Source organism: Nematostella vectensis, chromosome 5, assembly GCF_932526225.1.
Source record: "Nematostella vectensis chromosome 5, jaNemVect1.1, whole genome shotgun sequence".
Taxonomy (NCBI): Eukaryota; Metazoa; Cnidaria; class Anthozoa; order Actiniaria; family Edwardsiidae; genus Nematostella; species Nematostella vectensis.
In genome coordinates, this window is record NC_064038.1 from 5,796,763 (window position 1) to 5,818,944 (window position 22,182).

Consider the following 22,182-nt stretch of genomic DNA (forward strand, 5'->3'; position numbering starts at 1 on the left):
CTAAACATTAATAAACTATTGTCATCTCATTTCTATTCCGTTAGTTGTAAACTTAGTTTGTATTACATGTCTGGCTAATGAGGGCAGATAGATAAAAAAGCAAATTTGCATCTTTTTGAGGGTCTTGAATCTTTTCTTCAGAAATCTGAGAAACCAAGCTCATCTGGTGAGATCTCATTGTCAGAGGACGAAGAGGAACAGAGCCCTACTCCTGACCAGACGACCCAAAAGGATGCGTCACCACAGCCAGGAAGAGAGATTGAGCCAGAGCAGGCGTCCACTAGTACCTGGCGTGACGAGAAAGATGAGGAGGAGGAGGAGGCGGCAGAGTCCCAGGAGGGAGAACAAGCCATAAAGTTGTTCTCTGAGGAGGACTTAATGGAAGAGGGTGAGTTATAAGGGGGAAAATTGGAGAAAAGCGTAGGGAGAGGGGGGTAAGAAAAATATAAGGGATAAACAATAACGAAAAGGGTAAAATAATATATATTTAAAATATTAGAAAAGCATCAACAACAGAATAAGAAAATAAACGTATTTATCACTTTGAGTTGGACAGTTGCAACAAAAATGTTTAAGTTGTAAAAGTTTAACCTTCTGAATTGTTTTTATCTTGAGTACCAGTATTTGTTATTGTTGTTGTTGTGGAAAGACCTATCTTTTGTTCATGTTGTTGTTGTGAAAAGACACATCTGTTGTTGTTGTTGATGTTGTTGCTGTTGTTGTTATTGTTGTGAAAAGACCTATCTGTTGTTGTTGTTGATAATCATAAACAATAGAATAAGAAAATAAACTTATTTATCACTTTGAGTTTTTTTTTTATTGTAGCATCAAAATATGTTACACAGTTGCAACAAAAATGTTTAAGTTGTTAAACTGAATTGTTTTCATCTTTAGTACCAATATTTGTTGTTGTTGTTGTTGTGAAGAGACCTATCTTTTGTTCATGTTGTTTTTTGTTGTTGTTGCGAAGAGACTCATCTGTTGTTGTTATTGTTTTTGTGAAGAAATGCATCTGTTGTTTTTGTTGTTATTAAGAGATGCATCTGTTGTTGTTGTGAAAATACCTATCTGTTGTTGTTGTTGTTGTTGTTGATGATGTTGTTGGAAAGATACCTATTCCAGAATTATGTATGTGCTATTTGTCCTGATATCTGCAGGTTATACAGCATATGAGGCTGGTAAATACAGTCCAAGACTCCTAAAGAACAGCGATGTGGAGGAGGTTTGTATTAAGGGATAAATATATTAACCCCTTCCTCACCTTAACACAGTCAGACTTCATGCTTGAGTTTCAACAATCAGACCTCATGCTTGAATCATAGCAATCAAGAACAATCTGGATACATCACCTATTAACCAAGAGAGGTTTGATTGTTAAACAAGAATGTATGCTATAAAAGGGATAGCTCTGCCACCTTTTTTGCAAGCTCTCACACAAGTCATTGTCATCCACAACTAGACTTTTTTGAGTGTGGACCTCTAAAACAGCCAGAAGAAAACATAGCAAAAAAGTAAAGCCTAACAACTAACTATGACAATTTTAAACTAAAAAAAGAATCTTGAAGAACTATAAGGCATATTTGGGGAAGTGTTTGGAGTCAATTCTCTACAAAAACAAGAACAAAAAGTGCCATTAAAAAAAATCAAACACAGCACACACTTGTTTGTATTGAAAAATAAAAACAGCATGCGCACGCTCATTTGAAATGTTATTGGTTATAGTTTGTGTGCTCCTACAAACAAGAAATTTGAAATATTCATCACTTCAAAACCTATCTTATCCTCATATTTTAAGCTCTGTTACAAGAAAAAATTGTTGAGGAGACTGTTTTCTTCAATGGTGTGTTATCAGTTACTTTAGAAGTCGGTGTTATCGGCTCATTTAACAGTCTTTTTGGCCTTTCTCTGTGGAGCTCTGCACCCAGTGAAGTCAAATGACGAATGACAGCTTGCTTAAAGCAAGTCCCTATATAAAAAGTATCATCACTTTTGTGATAAAATAATTCTTATCTCTTGATTCTTATGATGGTTTATCTCTAGTTCAGCCACCATTGAGAGTTTATATAAATGTAATGATGTTCTTTTCAGCATTTGATTGTGAACCCTGAGGAGGACTTGGAAAAACTGGTAAGCATATATTTTAAAGAACATCAGGGAGCCACTCCTTTGCTATGCCTATATGCAAGGAAAATTTCAAATAATCGCCAACAATTGAAGTCTGATGTTCAGTTTACTATAATTACTAAGTTACTATATTGCTAAGTTACTTTTAATTAAAAACTAGCCGATGGAAATGGATGCGTTATGTGATTCTGTAATGTGCAGGGTATGGTAAAATGATGGCGTGATTGGCCTTCTTTAATGCATAGAAATCGTATAGAACATCCTATCTAAATTTATCATTATATTTTCAATTGCAAAGCTAATTGCATAATGGAAAAAAGGGTTTCAGATAAAAAATGTCAAATAGTTTTTTATTGCAAATCACCAAAAACAGTTTTTGACAGTTGACAAAATGTAAAGAAGTGTGGCATTGTAAGGTTTTTTTTGAATGATTGACAGATGATGTTAAGGCATGAAGTCATCATGGGAGGCACTGCGTCAGTGGTAAGCCTGTGTAGCCTAAGTGTGACTGTTATAATAGTCAGTCAGTGGTAAGCCTGTGTAGTCTAAGTGTGACTGTTATAATACTGTAGGCAGTGGTAAGCCTGTGTAGTCTAAGTGTGACTGTTATAATAGTCAGTCAGTGGTAAGCCTGTGTAGTCTAAGTGTGACTGTTATAATAGGCAGTCAGTGGTAAGCCTGTGTAGTCTAAGTGTGACTGTTATAATAGGCAGTCAGTGGTAAGCCTGTGTAGTCTAAGTGTGACTGCTATAATAGTCAGTCAGTGGTAAGCCTGTGTAGTCTAAGTGTGACTGTTATAATAGTCAGTCAGTGGTAAGCCTGTGTAGTCTAAGTGTGACTGTTATAATAGTCAGTCAGTGGTAAGCCTGTGTAGTCTAAGTGTGACTGTTATAATAGTCAGTCAGTGGTAAGCCTGTGTAGTCTAAGTGTGACTGTTATAATAGTCAGTCAGTGGTAAGCCTGTGTAGCCTAAGTGTGACTGTTATAATACTGTAGGCAGTGGTAAGCCTGTGTAGTCTAAGTGTGACTGTTATAATAGTCAGTCAGTGGTAAGCCTGTGTAGCCTTAGTGTGACTGTTATAATAGTCAGTCAGTGGTAAGCCTGTGTAGCCTAAGTGTGACTGTTATAATAGTCAGTCAGTGGTAAGCCTATTTTAGTAAAAAAAAAATATATAGTAATAATTCACAGTCCAGAATTTACTGCTTATTGATTGAATATGTTTTTGGTTTTCTGAAGGACAAATTGATTGAGCCGTCAGCCCTTGTCACTCAAGAAGAAAACAGAGGGATGGGCCCAGATGAAGAAGCATTTAACGTACCTGTACCCATCACACAAAAGGTGTGCCCTCCCCTTACACCCCTCTTAAAAGATACGACACCAGCCAATATCCCCAATATCATTAAAAGTATGACCATAACTCTTTCCCGTCAAATCAAAGGTTATCTGCACTCTGGATCCCTCATACAAAATGTACCCGCCTTGTGCCTCTTGTACAAGAAAAATATACTGCATTGAACTCCTCATACTAAAGATAGGTCCACACCCTGTACCCCTCATACTAAAGATAGGTCCACACCCTGTACCCCTCATACTAAAGATAGGTCCACATCCTGTACCTCTCATACTTAAGATAGGTCCACATCCTGTACCCCTCATACTAAAGATAGGTCCACATCCTGTACCCCTCATACTAAAGATATGACTCCGCCCTGTACCCCTCATACTAAAGATAGGTCCACATCCTGTACCCCTCATACTAAAGATATGACTCCGCCCTGTACCCCTCATACTAAAGATAGGTCCACATCCTGTACCCCTCATACTAAAGATAGGTCCACACCCTGTACCCCTCATACTAAAGATAGGTCCACATCCTGTACCCCTCATACTTAAGATAGGTCCACATCCTGTACCCCTCATACTAAAGATAGGTCCACATCCTGTACCCCTCATACTAAAAATAGGTCCAAATCCTGTACCCCTCATACTAAAGATAGGTCCACACCCTGTACCCCTCATACTTAAGATAGTTCCACACCCTGTACCCCTCATACTAAAGATAGGTCCACACCCTGTACCCCTCATACTTAAGATAGGTCCACACCCTGTACCCCTCATACTAAAGATAGGTCCACACCCTGTACCCCTCATACTAAAGATAGGTCCACATCCTGTACCCCTCATACTAAAGATAGGTCCACATCCTGTACCCCTCATACTTAAGATAGGTCCACATGCTGTACCCCTCATACTAAAGATAGGTCCACATCCTGTACCCCTCATACTTAAGATAGGTCCACATCCTGTACCCCTCATACTTAAGATAGGTCCATACCCTGTACCCCTCATACTAAAGATATGACTCCACCCTGTACCCCTCATACTAAAGATATGACTCCGCCCTGTACCCCTCATACTAAAGATAGGTCCACACCCTGTACCCCTCATACAAAAGATAGGTCCACATCCTGTACCCCTCATACTTAAGATAGGTCCACATCCTGTACCCCTCATACTAAAGATAGGTCCACATCCTGTACCCCTCATACTAAAAATAGGTCCACATCCTGTACCCCTCATACTAAAGATAGGTCCACATCCTGTACCCCTCATACTAAAGATAGGTCCACATCCTGTACCCCTCATACTAAAGATAAGTCCACATCCTGTACCCCTCATACTAAAGATAGGTCCACATCCTGTACCCTTCATACTAAAGATAGGTCCACACCCTGTACCCCTCATACTAAAGATAGGTCCTAATCCTGTACCCTTCATACTAAAGATAGGTCCACATCCTGTACCCCTCATACTTAAGATAGGTCCACATCCTGTACCCCTTATATAAAGATATGACTCCGCCCTGTACCCCTCATACTTAAGATAGGTCCACATCCTGTACCCCTCATACTAAAGATAGGTCCACACCCTGTACCCCTCATATAATGATATGACTCAACCCTGTACCCCTCATACTAAAGATAGGTCCACACCCTGTACCCCTCATATAATGATATGACTCAACCCTGTACCCCTCATACTAAAGATAGGTCCACACCCTGTACCCCTCGTATAAAGATATGACTCAACCTGTACCCCTCATACTTAAGATAGGTCCACATCCTGTACCCCTCATACTAAAGATAGGTCCACACCCTGTACCCCTCATACTTAAGATAAGTCCACATCCTGTATCCCTCATACTAAAGATAGGTCCATACCCTGTACCCCTCATACTAAAGATAGGTCCACACCCTGTACCCCTCATACTAAAGATAGGTCCACATCCTGTACCCCTCATACTAAAGATAGGTCCACACCCTGTACCCCTCATACTAAAGATAGGTCCACATCCTGTACCCCTCATACTAAAGATAGGTCCACACCCTGTACCCCTCATACTAAAGATAGGTCCACACCCTGTACCCCTCATACTAAAGAAAGGTCCACATCCTGTACCCCTCATACTAAAGATAGGTCCGCACCCTGTACCCCTCATACTAAAGATAGGTCCACATCCTGTACCCCTCATACTAAAGATAGGTCCACACCCTGTACCCCTCATACTAAAGATAGGTCCACACCCTGTACCCCTCATACTAAAGATAGGTCCACACCCTCTACCCCTCATACTAAAGATAGATCCACACCCTGTACCCCTCATACTAAAGATAGGTCCACACCCTGTACCCCTCATACTAAAGATAGGTCCACACCCTGTACCCCTCATACTAAAGATAGGTCCACATCCTGTACCCCTCATACTAAAGATAGGTCCACACCCTGTACCCCTCATACTAAAGATAGGTCCACACCCTGTACCCCTCATACTAAAGATAGGTCCACATCCTGTACCCCTCATACTAAAGATAGGTCCACACCCTGTACCCCTCATACTAAAGATAGGTCCACACCCTGTACCCCTCATACTAAAGATAGGTCCACATCCTGTACCCCTCATACTAAAGATAGGTCCACACCCTGTACCCCTCATACTAAAGAAAGGTCCACATCCTGTACCCCTCATACTAAAGATAGGTCCGCACCCTGTACCCCTCATACTAAAGATAGGTCCACATCCTGTACCCCTCATACTAAAGATAGGTCCACACCCTGTACCCCTCATACTAAAGATAGGTCCACACCCTGTACCCCTCATACTAAAGATAGGTCCACACCCTGTACCCCTCATACTAAAGATAGGTCCACACCCTGTACCCCTCATACTAAAGATAGGTCCACACCCTGTACCCCTCATACTAAAGATAGGTCCACACCCTGTACCCCTCATACTAAAGATAGGTCCACATCCTGTACCCCTCATACTAAAGATAGGTCCACACCCTGTACCCCTCATACTAAAGATAGGTCCACACCCTGTACCCCTCATACTAAAGATAGGTCCACACCCTGTACCCCTCATACTAAAGATAGGTCCACACCCTGTACCCCTCATACTAAAGATAGGTTCACATCCTGTACCCCTCATACTAAAGATAGGTCCACATCCTGTACCCCTCATACTAAAGATAGGTCCGCACCCTGTACCCCTCATACTAAAGATAGGTCCACATCCTGTACCCCTCATACTAAAGATATGTCCACATCCTGTACCCCTCATACTAAAGATATGTCCACATCCTGTACCCCTCATACTAAAGATAGGTCCACACCCTGTACCCCTCATACTTAAGATAGGTTCACACCCTGTACCCCTCATACTAAAGATAGGTCCACATCCTGTACCCCTACTACAAAATATAGGTCCAAGCCTTGTACCCTCATACATAAGTTCGGCCCCCTCCCTGTACCCCTTCATCCCCCCTCTGAGGAAAAGTATGTCTCAATCATTACATCTTTCCCATAGTACATGTCACACAAATGAAATAATAGATCTCTGTCTCACACTGATCAAACAGATTCATCAAGGCTGCTGTATGTCTCTTACGGCAATGAAGACTCCACGATGAGTCATTAATTCTATGGTCGAAAAGGTTAAGTAATATCATTATTTTTCTCAGGCGTATCTATGGGAAGACAAGTACCGACCTCGCAAACCAAGATTCTTCAACAGAGTGCACACGGTAAGCCCTCTCTACAACAGAAGCTCTCATATAGGACTCACCGTTTGATGCATATCGAACTATGCTTAGCTATGGGGCTACAGGCATTCTCATCGGATGTTTGTGGCCCTTACATAGCTGCATAGCCTGCTCAGAAATAGTACAACACTTTGCAATGAAAAACTATTAAAACTCTGTATAAAGAATATATTTTGTGCTTGCTCCCCTCCTCCCTGGCAGCCAAAAAGTGGGTCAGTTCTTATTAAGGAATCTTCAAATAGCCCCCGACACCCTAATGCGTCTTATTTGTAAATAAAATTAAAGGTGTTGTGTACTGATCAACATGACTGTGTTTGTTTAGGGTTATGAGTGGAACAAGTACAACCAAACTCATTACGACAGTGACAACCCACCGCCTAAAATCGTACAAGGCTACAAATTCAATGTAGGTATCATCACTATAACTCTTCTTTTCTAAATAACACAGGCCGATGGCTATTGGTGGGCTCAGGGGGTGTTTCACCAACCCCCCTCCCCCCTTTCCTTCTTGATAACCAAAAAGTAGGCTCACCATTATGAACAATCGCTAAATCTTTTGCAGAAAATTTTTACACACCACATCTTTACCTATCAATCCCACCCATCCCCAAACAAAACCTGGCTACTCACCTGTATTGCAGTTTAAAATCAGACTGCTGGGTCAAAACATGTTTGCATATTTGTAGTGTTTTACACAAATTGGTGACCATACTTATTTTTTTCTCAACCTAGCACCTATAAATGCTTTCCATGTGTTCACGTCATATTTCTAGTTTAACTCCTTTGTACCCCACCCCCCCTTTCCTAGGGGCCCCTCCCTCCCTTTCAATGTTGTATTCTGACACCTGCAACCTTAGTCCTCAACATTGAATAGGGGGGGGGGGGAGGAATTTTAGTGTTTTCATTTGAAAAATAGCATATTGTGTATATACCTGATTAAGAAATCATTTTATCAATCGCCGATTGTTTATATTCATCACAGAGTTTACTTGGTGCTCATCTTTATTTATCTTTTAGATTTTTTATCCTGATTTGATCGACAAGACTGTGGCGCCAGAATATTACTTGGTAAGTGAAGAGAAATAATTTAGCTACTAAATCATTTAATGATTTAGTTTTAACTTTTTCTTGATTCTCCAGGAGCCTTGCTCAGATACCAAAGATTTCGCCATCCTTCGGTTCCATGCAGGGCCCCCTTATGAGGTTAGAAATAGTCTTTGTCCAGTTTTAAGGTGGGCAATGCTGTGACTGGATTGACGGTGTGAACGCTCAGAAAGTATCGTAGTCATAAGTAGGACCAAAATACTACTTCCAAAAAACAGAATACACCAAAAATTGGAATTCGACTCTGCCAAATTTTCGTCTCAGGACATGAAAAAAAAACAAAGTTTCATTTAGATCATATGGTACCTCTTCGTTAACTTGAGAATGGCAGAAATCCATGTTATAATTGAGGGTGTTGTGGTGTATAGAGCTGTAAAACTAAAACACCCTATTTTCCTGTTACATTTTCACAACCTCTCCAGTTTATATCCCAAGATTATTAGTGTTTGTAGGCATTTACTTGGGGAGGGGAGAATTCCTGGGACTTACTGTATATGCTTTTCATGTTAATGAATCTTTGACTAAGTTTTACCACTTATAATAGCAAACACAGCACAATGTTTTTTCTGCTGATTATTACTGATAATAGCAAACACAGCACAATGTTTTTTTCTGCTGATTATTACTGTATCTTGTTCTAGGATATTGCTTTCAAAGTCGTGAACAGAGAATGGGAGTATTCGCACAGACATGGCTTCCGCTGCCAGTTCCAAAACAATATCTTTCAGTTGTGGTTCCATTTCAAGCGATACAGATACAGACGCTAGTACCAGAACAGGTGCTCACGCCAAAGTGCAACATATAACTACAATAAACTCTCCAGCTTAACGACACAAGAATCAAGCGCTCTCTTTCCTCAGATACGGATTTTAAAAATTGCATCTTTAGAAACTGTATTTTCACTCAAGTTTACAGAATAGTCTAAGAGGCTCTCAGTTGTATAATCTATAAGAAAAACTAGTTCCTATTTATTAGACTTTGTCGAAATGAAAATATTCTCTGCAGTTTTACACCTTGTATTATATAACAATGTGAAATGCCCCATTAAAGGCCGATCATGCTGCCATTTTATGATCCCTCTTAACGCTAAGTCACACAAGCATCAATTTCCATCAGCTAATTCAAACTAGTAACCAAGACATTTTCAATCAAATATCAACAATAACCTACCAGACTTCATTTGTAGATTGTTATTTTGCAAGTGTCCTTACGAATAAACTGCTGTATTATTATTGCATGATAAACAAAATAACAAAGATCTACATTATTTAAGACATCTCTTTTTATGTCATCCCCAGGAAGTGATATCACAATAAACAAATTCTTAATTGTCACAATTGTTTATTTGTGTAAAGCTCTCAGGTATGTTACAAGTAAGGAAGTCAGTAAAGCCTGTTTAATTAAAACAACTGTATCCATTCAATATCTTGAATGCATTAGACAGAAATTGTGTAGATAGAATAAATGTAATGTCTCTAATCCCTTATCCTTTGGCAATCCATTTCTATACTAAATAATGTCAATTTTTCTGACAATAAAATTGATTTCCACACATATATTTGCTTATACTTATGTAGCTCTATGCAAATCCTAGAATTAAGAGTTAAAGAGTAAACCAGTTACCAAAATTTTTGAAGTAGGACATTGAGCCCAGTTCCCAAAATTCTACTTCAAAGATCTCCAAAATAACAAAATAAAAAATGTTAAAAGTGATGCTATGGGTAAAAGTAAAGTTAAAATTTGTGTAAATACAGAAAATCCAGGGTTTTAAAATGAAAAATTAATTTGTATATATGTTTAATCTGATACATCGATGATAAGCGGGGTGATGAATTCGCTATGGCGGATTCCAAGAGAGATCTTTGGCGCTTGGTGTTTGTTGATGTAGACTTTCTCTGGACTGTGAGCACCAGGCCCGGGTTTCTTTGTACTGTCTGCAAAACAAATGAGCACATTGTGAGACTAAAGTCCATCTAACAGTCTTCACACAGAATATAGACCATCAAGGTTGGGAAGAACTACTTCGACTGGAAGACGATTAAGAAACACTGCAAGCAATAGTTTGCATAGCAAGCGTTTTGCAAAGAATGGGACCACAACTGGCAGTAACCTGAATATCAGGCCCTCCTATGTTTCTATCGCACCGGCAAGGAAAATTAAGAACCTTGTGATCAAGGACAAGATGCTTTAACTACCAATAATGAATAGCAGAAAAACTGTTACATAAACATCAGTTTGCTTTAAAGCCAGTAATAACATGTGAAATATGTTTTAGAAACAAAATCTTGACTTGTGATGGCTCAACAAATCATGTAATCATGCCCCTATTATTATGCATTCGTTAACACATACCTCCAGGCATGTAGCTCCTGCCAAGCATTGAATACTGTGGCTGTCGGTTCTTGTATGTGTTGGGAATTGTTGTGTTATATTTGCCAGGTCCAGGGGCTTTGGCCAGATCCTCAGAGAAGCTACCGGTAGTAGCTCGACCAGTCATAGAGTATGACGCAGAAGAATACTTGTTTGGAACTTTGGGGCCGAGGAGTTGGGGAAGATTGTAGGCGTTTGGTGAGGGGGAGGCGTCTCCTACAAAAAGAGTATAAAAAATAATGTAAGAATAATGTTTGTAACTGATAGAAAGAAGAATGTAACTTTTAATGTCTGTAACTAATCGTAGAAAGATATACTTTTGTTTTGTCTTAGCACAAATTAAAAACACTGTGCCTCCATGACAACAATTTCCTTTTAAAACTAGTCAATTTTAATATAACTCATTAGCTTGGTAAAACTGCCAAGTGAACGTGAAACAGAACCCAATTAAACCCATACAACCAATTTACATATGAATTGCGCTCTCTGTAAGTGGTAAAAACAAACTGCAATAGTTATTTTTACTTACGTTTCCTATATCGTGTCCTGCCACCCATGGAATAGGCCGGTGCGTGCCGCTCTCCCTGCGGATGGACTTTCTCAGGCGAATACGCGCCAGGGGCAGGGGTCTTGAATGTGTCTAACATGAAAAAAAAAAACATCACAATCAGACCGAGAATTATTTTTTTCCCTTTTCGTGATGAAACAACCTCCCAATTAACTCAAAAACAGGCTTATCCTGTTATCATTAATTCATGAAATTGGACTAATCATTGAGCCGAACAAAGACGATTTAGCACTTGAATGGTTTCATGATAAAAGACATTCAGATGCCAGCATTCGCGTGGGTTTTATATTACTCAATTTGTAAACTTACTTGGATCTCTTTGCCTCCCGAGGACTGAGTAGCTTGGCGTTCCGTCTTTTCCATGTTTCGTGATGGATGGATCGATTCTATATCCAGGTCCGGGGCTACAATCCTTTTTAAACACTGCGAATAAAACGTTTCATTCATTGAGATCGAATTATACTTGTACTGTCGCTTGGCAACGGATTGTCAACATTACATGACATTTAGTTAAAACGGCTTCTTCTCACTTCAAAATAAGATTAAACAAATAAAATAAGATCACAGTTTTTACTTACTTGAGTTTTCTAGCCTTGTACCAAATGAATATGCTGGTGCTCTGTTTTTCGTGAAATCGTGTTCGGGAAAACCGCATGTCGACGGCAGGCCATATCTACCAGGACCCGGGCCTAAAATTACATAATTCCAAACATGAATATCAGGAGAAACCAGCTACACCATATACCCATTACAATTTTTAGCTTATACTATGTAGCAAACCAGTAACTGCAAGACTGACATTTGTAGTATATTCTAATAATTGTATAGATATCAAGCTGTGAAAAATTTATAAACTTTCCCTTGGGCCGTGTTCGACTTTAATCTCTTATTGCCAGACTTGATACCTGATTTAAGAAGAGAAATTTGCCTACAAGAAAATGAACCAGTGATGGTTAGAAAGTCCGCTTTTGATTGGCAAGGATCGAGAGATTTCCACTTTAGAAAGTTGATTATGTCTCAAAAACATCGGGTGCGCAGCTAATTCAATCCAAAACGCTTCGAGACAAATGTCTAGAAATAAAACACACTCTGAACAAGTAGATAATATTCAGCAATAAGCTCGATAACAGTGTTTATTTATAAACGAGTTTCAACTCACAGAATATGAAGATGAATGTTTATGATCATAAATAACTTGCGAGAATTTAATAATTATCTTAATAGTCGCAGCGAACAGGAACTCTGACAACAGGACACTGGGCCACGGTTTCTTTAGCAATGTCAATACACTAGGTTACGCTACAATAACAGCAAAAATTGATAGACGAAACCGGCTCGGTGCAGGAAGCCATTTAGAGATAATTTGAGTTCGAGTTTCATTCAAAGAAAAATACTCATCTGAATTATAATCTAATACACACTGGTGTCAAGTTTACATAGGAAGGTATAATTTCTAAATAATAACCTCTAGTGGAACAACCTGTAAAATATTTGGCATCGAAAGTCAAGTGTTCGAATAAAACATCTTCGAATCTCGTGGTCACAAACTAACTCACCTCTTTCGCGAGCTGCGATGAGAATTTGTTTGGTTTCTGATTCTCCGCCTGTTTCAGTCATTTTATCTTGTTTCAATCAGGATCTAGAGTGAGTTTTACTGTAGTAGAACAGGCCTGGTGTAGTAATCAACACTAGCTTCCTCCCTCTGCTGCGTTCTTGTGCTTGAAAGCGCTTCTCTGTCGGAATCAATGGTTTTGAGATATTTGTTGCTATGACGCTATCACCAGGCAACGCGCACCACGTAGCAACTTGTAAATAAAGCGTACCGCTTCCGGTCAGCGTTCGAATGACAAAAAATCCAATTCCCGACAAAAATAATACTTATTGCCTCCTATTTCTTTCGTATTAGACATTTTTTTTTATTTTGGGCACCTCGTGTTTGTCTAATCTATGTGATTAGTTGTGGTAACTGTGTGAAATCTGTGTAGGAATTTCAATCACTAGCCACCGGAAATTTGATTACACTATTTGTAAAGACCACAGGCATCCCAAACCTTTTTTATTCGGACGAAGTATATCAACTAGAATAAATTGTAAACAACTTATGCTTATACTAATAGTATACAGGGCAAAATTACTAAAAACGAGGGCATATTTTTTTCATTGGGGGAAAAATTGCTTTGCTGCGATTGTTATTCAAAATCTGTTTTCATTTTTTATCCATTATTCCCCAGACTGCACGCTTGAAAGCAACCCCTGTGATGGGAACCCTGTGGTTGTAAACAGGTCTCTTGATGTGTTAAGCATACGACAGGTACTTTCAGTGTCCAAGTGGTCAGAAGAACAAAACAAATTCCGTAGCATGTAATCACTGCTAGAAGTGCCAAACATCGCAACCTTCTACTATCAAACATAACAGCTACGGAGAACCCACATCTTCCCGTTGGAGCCTTAAGAAAAGGTCCCCTTAGATCATGCGGGCGTTTTGTGTGCTCTTGGGGTTGCTTGCATTTCTTGCTGGTTTAATCACAGGGGAAATATTGGAGTTGGACGATGACAACTTCGAGCAAACTGTCAAGTCCTCGCCTTTGGTTCTGGTGGATTTCTACGTCCCTTGGTAAGCTTTTATAATGATTTTCACGGCGGAACGCGCTCATAATTTTAGTCAGTATTATTCTCTGGTTAATCATCAAATTTATCCTAGCATCCCATTTTTGTCACCAGTATCAACATCACACGCTCCTTCTCATGTTTGGTATTTCAACAAGTAAAACATAGATTTGTAACGATAGCGTTATTATCGCTATCCTCTTGCGCCACCTAAAAAACTAATACGAAACCGTGCTCTACCGCAAGCTATTTTTATTTTACTTTAGATTATCACTGTGTAAAAGATTTTTCTAGGAATGTGATTTTGTGTACCTTTAAAAATCAATGCCCGTAAAGATTAAATCATCTTAGAAATCACAAATAATGTTCTAGAACAAGATCAATATTTGCTGGAAAAAAAAGATAAATAAAAATGCTTTAGATATTGCGAGAATTTAAAAAAATGTGATGACCGCGGTACGGACTGCAGGCGGCCATATTGGATCATAAAAGTGTTGATGTCAGTTGGACGTCACGCAAATCAAGTCATTTTTGGGCGGATTGGTTGATCTGTTATTTTTCGGATTTATAGCATTACTCTCTCTTTTATTCACTATCGCAAGAGCTTCCTAGGTGCGCCAGCATTCCATGTGCGATTTTATTTTCGCATCTAAACGTTTAGAACGTTTGGAAAATATATTGACGTATTCTCTGTTGTATCGTATTAATGCCGCTTAGAAAAGCATTCGTCTGATTAGTCTATTTAGCTCGAATCACAACTAGTCATTATCCCGTACAGTTCAGTTCATTGAGGGGCCATCCATTCAAATTTTGGGGATATGGGTGGACATTTTGAAAAATCACGCATACCCATACTGTGAACATGCAAGCCAACCGTGGAAACAAAAAAAGCTCCGCTGAAAAGCCCGTCCCCCTCCCCCTACACATAATTCTCAAAAGCTAAATGGATGGTTTGCCTAAAATTGTAATGAAGCTCTCCTCCAAATTAAAAAAAAAAATAAAAATGAGAGATATACGTTTCTCATAGGTGTCCCCACTGTACGAACCTGAACCCTGAGTTCACCCAAGCTGATAGTGTTCTTGCGAAGACACAACCGACTGTCCGTTTGGCCAAGGTAAAGAAGAACTTTGCGTGTATCTCTGTTCGTCATTAGAAAGGACCAATCGCAAAGGGGAAGATTCAACCCTTCCCATTATCCCTTGCGTACTCACAAATTACCCACCTGGGTAATGCGAAGCAGGAAGAAACATAGTCTGCTTAGCAGTCACTCTTGTTAGTCACGCTATAGCGTCACGCTATAGCGTGAGAGTTAGAGTTCTCATGTTACTCACTCTCTTCCTAAAGCTGCTTGCGCCAGCATTTGGCGACGGCTGGCCCAGCCGTGATGCCGCTGTTTGAACAGCATAGGAGATGCTGCTGGTAGTTCGCTAGTATTTCCTTTGTCTTGTGGTCAGTCAGCGAGAATTAGCCAGCAATGCTGGCAGATTTTTTGCGCCATTTTCACGTGGCTTTAGCAGAGAAGTTAGACAATGTTTCGTGACACATGAAGACACGCGACTTACAGGTGTTTGACCATATGCACACTGCTCGCGTAAAATGCACGATCTTGTGTGACAGGATCACGTGCCAGTGTTTGTATGTTACATGCTCGAGGACCCAGGTGACCACGGGTGCTAGTGACTACTGGGAGCGCCCGCAAAGTACGCTGGATCCCCGAGCATGTGTATGTTTCTGCTAAGCGCACTGGTCTTGCCTTCACATTGTCCACTGCAAACACTGGCCAGGCTTCCTATCAACAACTTTACGTTTATAGGTGAATTGCAACGCGTTCAACACCAAGAGAATCTGCAAGGATAACAACGTTCGCTTCCTCCCCTGGCTGGTACTTTTTTCGCAGGGAAAATCTTTCAAACTTTACGGAGATTTACCGAGAGATGCTCGTAAGTACTCGTAAAACCCTCGCAAATACTCGTAAGTTGCTCGTAAGTGCCCGTAAGATGCTCGAAAGTCGGCTTCTAGTTTTCGTGTTGGCAAAAGTCAACACCAAGACTAGCGAATCTGGTGAACGGAGACTGGCGAATTGCCAGTAGCGGATCTAGGGGAAGGGTTTAGGGGGTTTAAACTCCCAGCTTTTTCTTTATTTTTGAACAACTCTTAAACTCTTAAAGACAAACTGACTATGCAGTTGTATAGTGATGGGGCTATTGGCAGCCGCAGTTACGTTTCCATATCTTTGATTTTGGTGAAGATATAAGGGTTCAAATACTTATAAAATGACTTTGATATAAATGTTTGAAGTTTACTTTTGGGCTGCCAGAAAGCCATATGGAACAAAAACAATTACCCCCCCCCCCCCCCTTTGTCACTGAGGCAAACCCCCCTTGAATGAAAAGCTAGATCCGCCCCTGATTGCACTAAGATATCACAGGACGTTTTGGATGGAAACTCTGAGAGTTCCAACTCCAACAGCCAGAAAGTTTCTATATCAGAAAGGGATTATTTTCGTTGACATTGTAACTCTCCCGCGATTTTTAATCCAGGACCTTTTAATGCAATTCATCTGACTTGATTTTTTGTTTTTGTTTCACTTGTAGCGACCATCATCAAGTTCATGAACACCGCGGTGCAAAAACCGGATCTCCTAGACTCGCTCCAGGACTCCACTCCACAGAACAAGATGCAGCCGAAAGACACTTGTGACGAGGCTTCTAAAGACCAGGGGGCCGCGCCTGACCCAGCATCCCCTGCGGTCCTCAACCTCAATGACCAGAACTTCAACGAGACCATCAAAAAGAACGAATACGTACTGGTGGATTTTTACGCGCCTTGGTGAGTGTTGTCAGCGGACACTTTGAAAAATCCCACAGTGCTTCGTGTGTATTAAACAAAGAGCAGAACAAAGAATAAATAAAAACGACAGTATTCTTCTTTATTTTCCTGTAAACATGAATTTGATAAACCAGGATTCAGCAATAAATAACGGTTACCCAGTAAGCACAGTGCGATAACAATAAACGGATTCTTGAGTGCAACTTGCACTGAAATCTATAAAGAGATAACACATCAAAATTGCTTCAAATTCCTCCCGCAGAACTGCCGAAGAGCGTTTCGCAATGTGGGCATTTGAATATGCCTGCTAAAGTTTTTGAAACTTCTTTTATAGTATGTTCTCCAAGAAGCAATCGATGCACGTTTAAAACTTTCATTTTAAAACTGCTGTGTGAAGCATTATTAATATCTACTATATATATGCTGTGTGGAGCATTATTAATATCTCCTATATATAAGCTAATATATATTGTGGGAAAAGAAAAGAACACTAGTTATCGGCACTAGTCGGGCAAATGACAAGCATTACCACTGTATAATTACCCGCGCAATTCAGCAAATATTTTAAAGTACTTTACGAAGTGATATTTTAAAGTACTTTACGAAGGCAGCATTCCTATTTCTTTACCTCTTCACTAAGACGGCCTTTTTCATTTCTACACGGAATCAGGACACATTTTACAATGTTCGGTCTTGCAGGTGTTCAGATTGCCAGCGTCTGAGCCCACTCTTCGACACAGCGGCGCTCCAGTTGAGAGATAACAACCCATCACTGCGTTTTGCAAAGGTAATATATTCGATTGACGAGTGCAAAGTGTTGTGTGACAAGTTAACGCAACACCTTTTATTCTCTTAGGTTGTGTGTGACAAGGGGCACGCCGATTCTTTTGGGGTGTGTGGTGAAGCCCATCTCAAGTTCTTCCCGTGGGTTGTACTCTACCACAACAGCCAACAGGTCAAGACTTATCCATTCGAGAATTGGCCAGACACATGTGAGTTTTTGTGGAAACTATTCCAGGCAGAGGCGGGTCCAGAATTTGTCAAAAAAGGGGTTCATTTATTTAAGCTAAACCAAATCTAACAAAATCTCAGTTACATTGCACCCCTAAACTTCACGCATCTCCAGTTTCTCGCCATATCTCTGTCAACATTTTCGCTCAACCAAGGGTCTTCTGGGTAATGCTCAATTAGACGCTATAACATTACCCATAAATCCTGGGAACGAGGCTGTTTCTCGCAATGTTGCTCTAACAGAGTGCCATCCCTAGACCAATAGACTATTTTCATTATCCAAATAACTTTCTGGTTTCCGTCTTTCAAAACCCTTAAAGAGTTTTTTTGACCAGCACTGAAATACCTTCCAGTCACTCTACCTCTCCACAAGGCACTAGAAAACCAAAAAAAAAACACCAAATATAATCCCGAAATTAGTTTGAATGACGGAAACCAGAACGCGGTTTAGTTGGAAATTATTTACGACGAGAGTTCGCAAAACAATGAAAATCGCAGCCAAAAAAATATCTTTTATACAGCCGCAATATTCGACTTCATTGAGGGCGGTATGAGGGATAGCCCACCTAACCCCGAGAACAAGGACCTGCCTTCCCAGATAAAACAGATAAAAAAAAGACTGGACCCTGACTCTGCAAGCGACAGTCTCATGGCCAGCGACGGAGTCCCGGATGATGAGCCCACGTTACTAGAGCTGGATGACTCAAACTTTGAGCCAGCGGTCCAGAAGCATAAGTTTGTTTTGGTGGACTTTTATGCACCCTGGTAAGTCGAGAGAGAAACAGCCGTCAAGGAGAGTTTTAAGGGGGAAGGGTGATTGGGATGTATCTATGCTGCATTTATCACGCGGGTAAGTCTCGAGTGCTGGTTGGGCGAGCTCTAGGTCTGCCTAATTGTGAAAAAAATAAAATCACTCGATCCACTCGATTCATACAGCTTTTTCAAAATACGTTGTCCAAAAGCGCTCAGCCGTACGCGCCTATACCGTAAGGTGGTATGGGTAATATGTTGCTCAGAATGTGTATTTTATTTTCTGGACTTTATAAAATAGACTGTTGTTCTGCTGTTCTGACAGCGCTTAACGAGTTTGCGCCGGTAGTGAAGAATAAACATAGTCTAAAACAAATGAATACAAAAGTCGTTTAAAAATCGCTTCGCTCGCTTCTTTAATCTCGCTTCGCTCGACTACTGACTCTGAGGTTGACTTGGAGCAAGTCTAATATTACCCATACTACCTCGCGGTATTGGCGCGTGCGGCAGAGCGATCTTGGACAACGTTTTTTGAAATAGCTGTATAAATCGAGACTAAAAGCTGCTCCGTCACAAGGACGCAGTGCGCAAGCGTGTGGACTGTAAAATAGCCGCGAGATCAGATAACAAAGATGATTTTAATTTAAATTTTAACATTACCTTTTCTAATAATTAGACATACCTAGAGCTTGAGCCGCGTGTCAATACTTTGTGTAACTTGAGCGGGAGTGTGAAATGGTGGCTTTGCAGGGGGGATTTGGCCGAGTTGATAAGCGAAGGGACACAATTCAACATGGCGCCGTAAACATGTTGATGCGATAATGAATGTGTAGTTCCAGAAATTATCCATACCCCCCATTGAGGGGGGAGGAGGGATGACCCCCCACCCCTCAGGAATTTCCAACCCCCTGGAAAAAAAATAAATATAGTAACTTTTAATGAAAAAGGGCATTCTATTCCCCCCCCTCCCTTCTGGAAATTCCTGGGCGTTTGAACACCCCCCCCCCCCCCCTCCGGAATTTCTAATCCCCTCAATGGGGGGACGGGGGTATGGGTATTTCCTGGAACTACACAATAAAAGCTAGAAAATGGTGGGTTTTGAAAATTCTGCTCCCGGAATATCTTCACTAGCTAGCTACATAATATCAACATTTGCATCGTTCACACGTATCCAATAACGTTTCTTTGCACTCTCCAGGTGCTTCCACTGTAAAAAGATGGCGCCAGATTACAAGGATGTCGCTAAGGAACTACTCATATTATCCCATAATTCAGTGCGCCTAGCAAAGGTACACGAGATCATTCTTTGTACTTTAAATACCCTGGGAGAGATATTGTGGGGGGCTCCGAAAATTTGTAACCACTTTCAACCTTTTTAAAATAGAAGGGGGAAGGGTCTTCTGAAATCCTGGGGATGGAGAGGGACAGATTCTGTCTTAAACTTGAGAAGGGGATGTCCTTGATCAAAATTTTTCCCGCCTTCCCCTCCCCCTCATATCGATATCTTTTTCGTTGACAGTTGGCTGGGTCAATAGATGATTTAGATCCCATTTAAAACTGTATTTCTGTTTGTCTCAGGTCGATTGCTCCGCAAATAACATGGCAACTAAGAAAACATGCAAGAAATATAATGTGAAGTTCTTACCAACTATCTACCTCTTCCACGACGGAAAGTTTGTCGAGGAATTTGAAGGCAACAACCGGAATAAAAGTAAGAAAAATATATACTTGTTAATTTTTTTTCCCAGACAGCTTTGCTGCTAGATTTTTTTCCGAAGGATGTGGTGATCTTTCCTGTCTTTCAGTGCTCGATTTTTTTAGGGTCCGAGCCTTGCTCGATTTTTTGGTGGCGAATCAGCCAATCCCTCCGTCAAATATCAAATAGTCTGTCCCTAGAGAGGCTTAATTACATTGCGAGCCTGTAGGTTGGCCGTTCGCCTGAAACCGAGGCTCGCACTGTATTCATTCATATTCATGGCCATCAGGCAGTGGAATTCTAAACTTCTAGAATTATTTTTTTCCCTTTTTGTTAGAAATAGACGTATCCGTGATGGACGACTTGATTCTAAAAGAAGCGCAATTTACACCCTTTTTTCCTTATCATATTTTAAGTTCTTATTTTCAATCCCAGAAAGCATCAAGGGCTTTGTTATGGATGCTGTTAAGGAAGCTGATCCGTCTATGAAGTTCAGCGATGTCCCAAAGAAGAAAAAGATGAAAAATCAAAAACAAAAATCCATCAAATTCGTCCATAAACCCATGAAAGACGAAGTGAAACACATACAAGGCGGCGCAAAGGCTGAGGTACACGATAAAGAGAAAGACAGCGGCTTGAAGGTCCAAGCGGGCCAAGCGGGCCAAGCGGACCAGAAGGATCAAAATGCAACAAACGAAAAAGCAAAAGATAAAAATACGAAACCGGAAAGCCTACAGGAAATAATAAAGAAAGTAGAATCGGAGGAGAAAACTGTGATTAACTCTACGGAGACAGCGAATATAGCGGCAAAGAATGAGTCCAAGAAAGAAGAGAAAGCAAACGATGCACCGCGGGACTCCAAGCCCGCGGACAGCGCCTCGACGGCAGCGGACGTCATCCAAGCGGTTGCGCAGAACATGCTCAAAGCACTTCAACCAAATAAGGAAAAAAATACCGCGACCCCAGCCAAGCTAGAGGACACTTTGCCTGAAATTGTAAAAGATCTACATCAAGTTGCTCAGGACTTACACCAAGTCACACAAGATCTACATAAAATGGCGGACCAGCAACCCGCCTTTGAGCGACTAGTGAAGGAACTGCACGACGTAGTGGCATCCAAAAAGGCTGACAGCTCAACAAAATAATTAATTGGCTATTGACTATTTTATCTTATAATTCAGAATTTTTTAATTTATATGCTTTTACCTTCATGCTACGCGGGCGTCGCTCAATTACCCACAGATTCAGCCACGCTCTGAGAGCCTTATGGGTAACTTTAAATTGGCGTCCTAATGACTTCTGAATTACCCAGAAGACCCTGAGAACGAGGTTGCTACCACTCTCTGCAGTGAGAGGGCCTGTGGATAGAGGAATAGACGTTTTTCAATTCAATGCTCTGCATTCATTATGAGCAGTCGTATTACAACCATTTCACATGGTATTTTGACATTTCATCTTTCAATTGTGAAGAATTGTACATATTATAGCATACATTGTGTAAATATATTTTTTTGGCCGAAGCCATTCTCGAGTCTCGTAAGATGAATTTGAGTTGTATTGCTGTAGTCAGTAATATAATAGGAACCTAATTGCAATAACGACGACAGGGAGACGTAGCCCAAAAAATGCTTTTATAGGACATCCTTATCCGAGGAGACGAGGGATTTATGTAAAGAGCTAGCGTTTGACCTCTTTGGAAAGAAAATACACAAAAACACACACCAGCTAGCCTATGACGCCAAATTTGATTCCACACGCTTCATCTTACTTGTTTGACAAATTCCAAACATTTTAGAATTCAAATGCAGTAAATATAGCACCTGCATTTGGGGCTTCCCCCATTGTCTTTCGAGAATACCCGTCGAAGAATACTAGCTTCGCGGACTAGAATTACCAAGACCATTTGGGAGAAAGGGGAGAGGGTTACTGTCCTGCGACCATTCTACTAGGCACGTATTTACCCAGAAGTCCCTGGAAAAAATAGTCCCGCCGGTCCATAAGACTTTTTTGAAATGGCGA

At 40.6% G+C, this 22,182-nt stretch overlaps 3 protein-coding genes across 4 annotated transcripts in view; 2 read left to right on the forward strand and 1 right to left on the reverse strand.

Moving 5' to 3' along the window:
- Window positions 1-9,665, forward strand: part of LOC5511210 (cactin) — a 17,747-nt gene extending 8,082 nt beyond the window's left edge. For both annotated transcript variants that reach the window (XM_048728102.1, XM_048728103.1), the window contains 10 exons: window positions 142-388; window positions 1,158-1,222; window positions 2,089-2,127; window positions 2,563-2,607; window positions 3,362-3,463; window positions 7,147-7,209; window positions 7,550-7,633; window positions 8,245-8,295; window positions 8,368-8,430; window positions 8,973-9,665. In XM_048728102.1, coding sequence (XP_048584059.1) covers window positions 142-388; window positions 1,158-1,222; window positions 2,089-2,127; window positions 2,563-2,607; window positions 3,362-3,463; window positions 7,147-7,209; window positions 7,550-7,633; window positions 8,245-8,295; window positions 8,368-8,430; window positions 8,973-9,098 — 885 coding nt within the window. In that variant the 3' untranslated portion in view covers window positions 9,099-9,665. The remainder of the gene's footprint in view (window positions 1-141; window positions 389-1,157; window positions 1,223-2,088; window positions 2,128-2,562; window positions 2,608-3,361; window positions 3,464-7,146; window positions 7,210-7,549; window positions 7,634-8,244; window positions 8,296-8,367; window positions 8,431-8,972) is intronic.
- Window positions 9,656-13,022, reverse strand: LOC5511209 (outer dense fiber protein 3). The gene is made up of 6 exons (XM_001631546.3): window positions 12,826-13,022; window positions 11,848-11,958; window positions 11,579-11,692; window positions 11,231-11,341; window positions 10,684-10,917; window positions 9,656-10,265 (listed from the first exon to the last, which is right to left on the reverse strand). The coding sequence occupies exons 1-6, from the start codon at window positions 12,884-12,886 to the stop codon at window positions 10,129-10,131; spliced, it is 768 nt and encodes a 255-aa protein (XP_001631596.1). The 5' UTR covers window positions 12,887-13,022; the 3' UTR covers window positions 9,656-10,128.
- Window positions 13,023-13,582: 560 nt separating this feature from the next.
- Window positions 13,583-21,887, forward strand: LOC5511208 (protein disulfide-isomerase like 2-1-like). Its single transcript, XM_032380429.2, has 10 exons — window positions 13,583-13,883; window positions 14,904-14,991; window positions 15,691-15,817; window positions 16,472-16,706; window positions 17,406-17,493; window positions 17,563-17,698; window positions 18,239-18,482; window positions 19,666-19,756; window positions 20,046-20,178; window positions 20,599-21,887. The coding sequence occupies exons 1-10, from the start codon at window positions 13,741-13,743 to the stop codon at window positions 21,306-21,308; spliced, it is 1,995 nt and encodes a 664-aa protein (XP_032236320.2). The 5' UTR covers window positions 13,583-13,740; the 3' UTR covers window positions 21,309-21,887.
- Window positions 21,888-22,182: the final 295 nt, after the last annotated feature.

What these genes read in the sequence shown, in the direction of transcription:
- LOC5511209 (XM_001631546.3), bottom strand. Translation starts at nt 12,886, where the DNA reads ATGACTGAAACAGGCGGAGAATCAGAAACCAAACAAATTCTCATCGCA. An exon ending in CAGGACACGATATAGGAAAC is followed by an intron (nt 10,918 to 11,230) that starts GTAAGTAAAAAT and finishes CTCTTTTTGTAG; the next exon opens with GAGACGCCTCCCCCTCACCA. An exon ending in CAGGAGCTACATGCCTGGAG is followed by an intron (nt 10,266 to 10,683) that starts GTATGTGTTAAC and finishes TTTGTTTTGCAG; the next exon opens with ACAGTACAAAGAAACCCGGG.
- LOC5511208 (XM_032380429.2), top strand. Translation starts at nt 13,741, where the DNA reads ATGCGGGCGTTTTGTGTGCTCTTGGGGTTGCTTGCATTTCTTGCTGGT. An exon ending in CGACTGTCCGTTTGGCCAAG is followed by an intron (nt 14,992 to 15,690) that starts GTAAAGAAGAAC and finishes TTACGTTTATAG; the next exon opens with GTGAATTGCAACGCGTTCAA. An exon ending in GTGGATTTTTACGCGCCTTG is followed by an intron (nt 16,707 to 17,405) that starts GTGAGTGTTGTC and finishes TCGGTCTTGCAG; the next exon opens with GTGTTCAGATTGCCAGCGTC.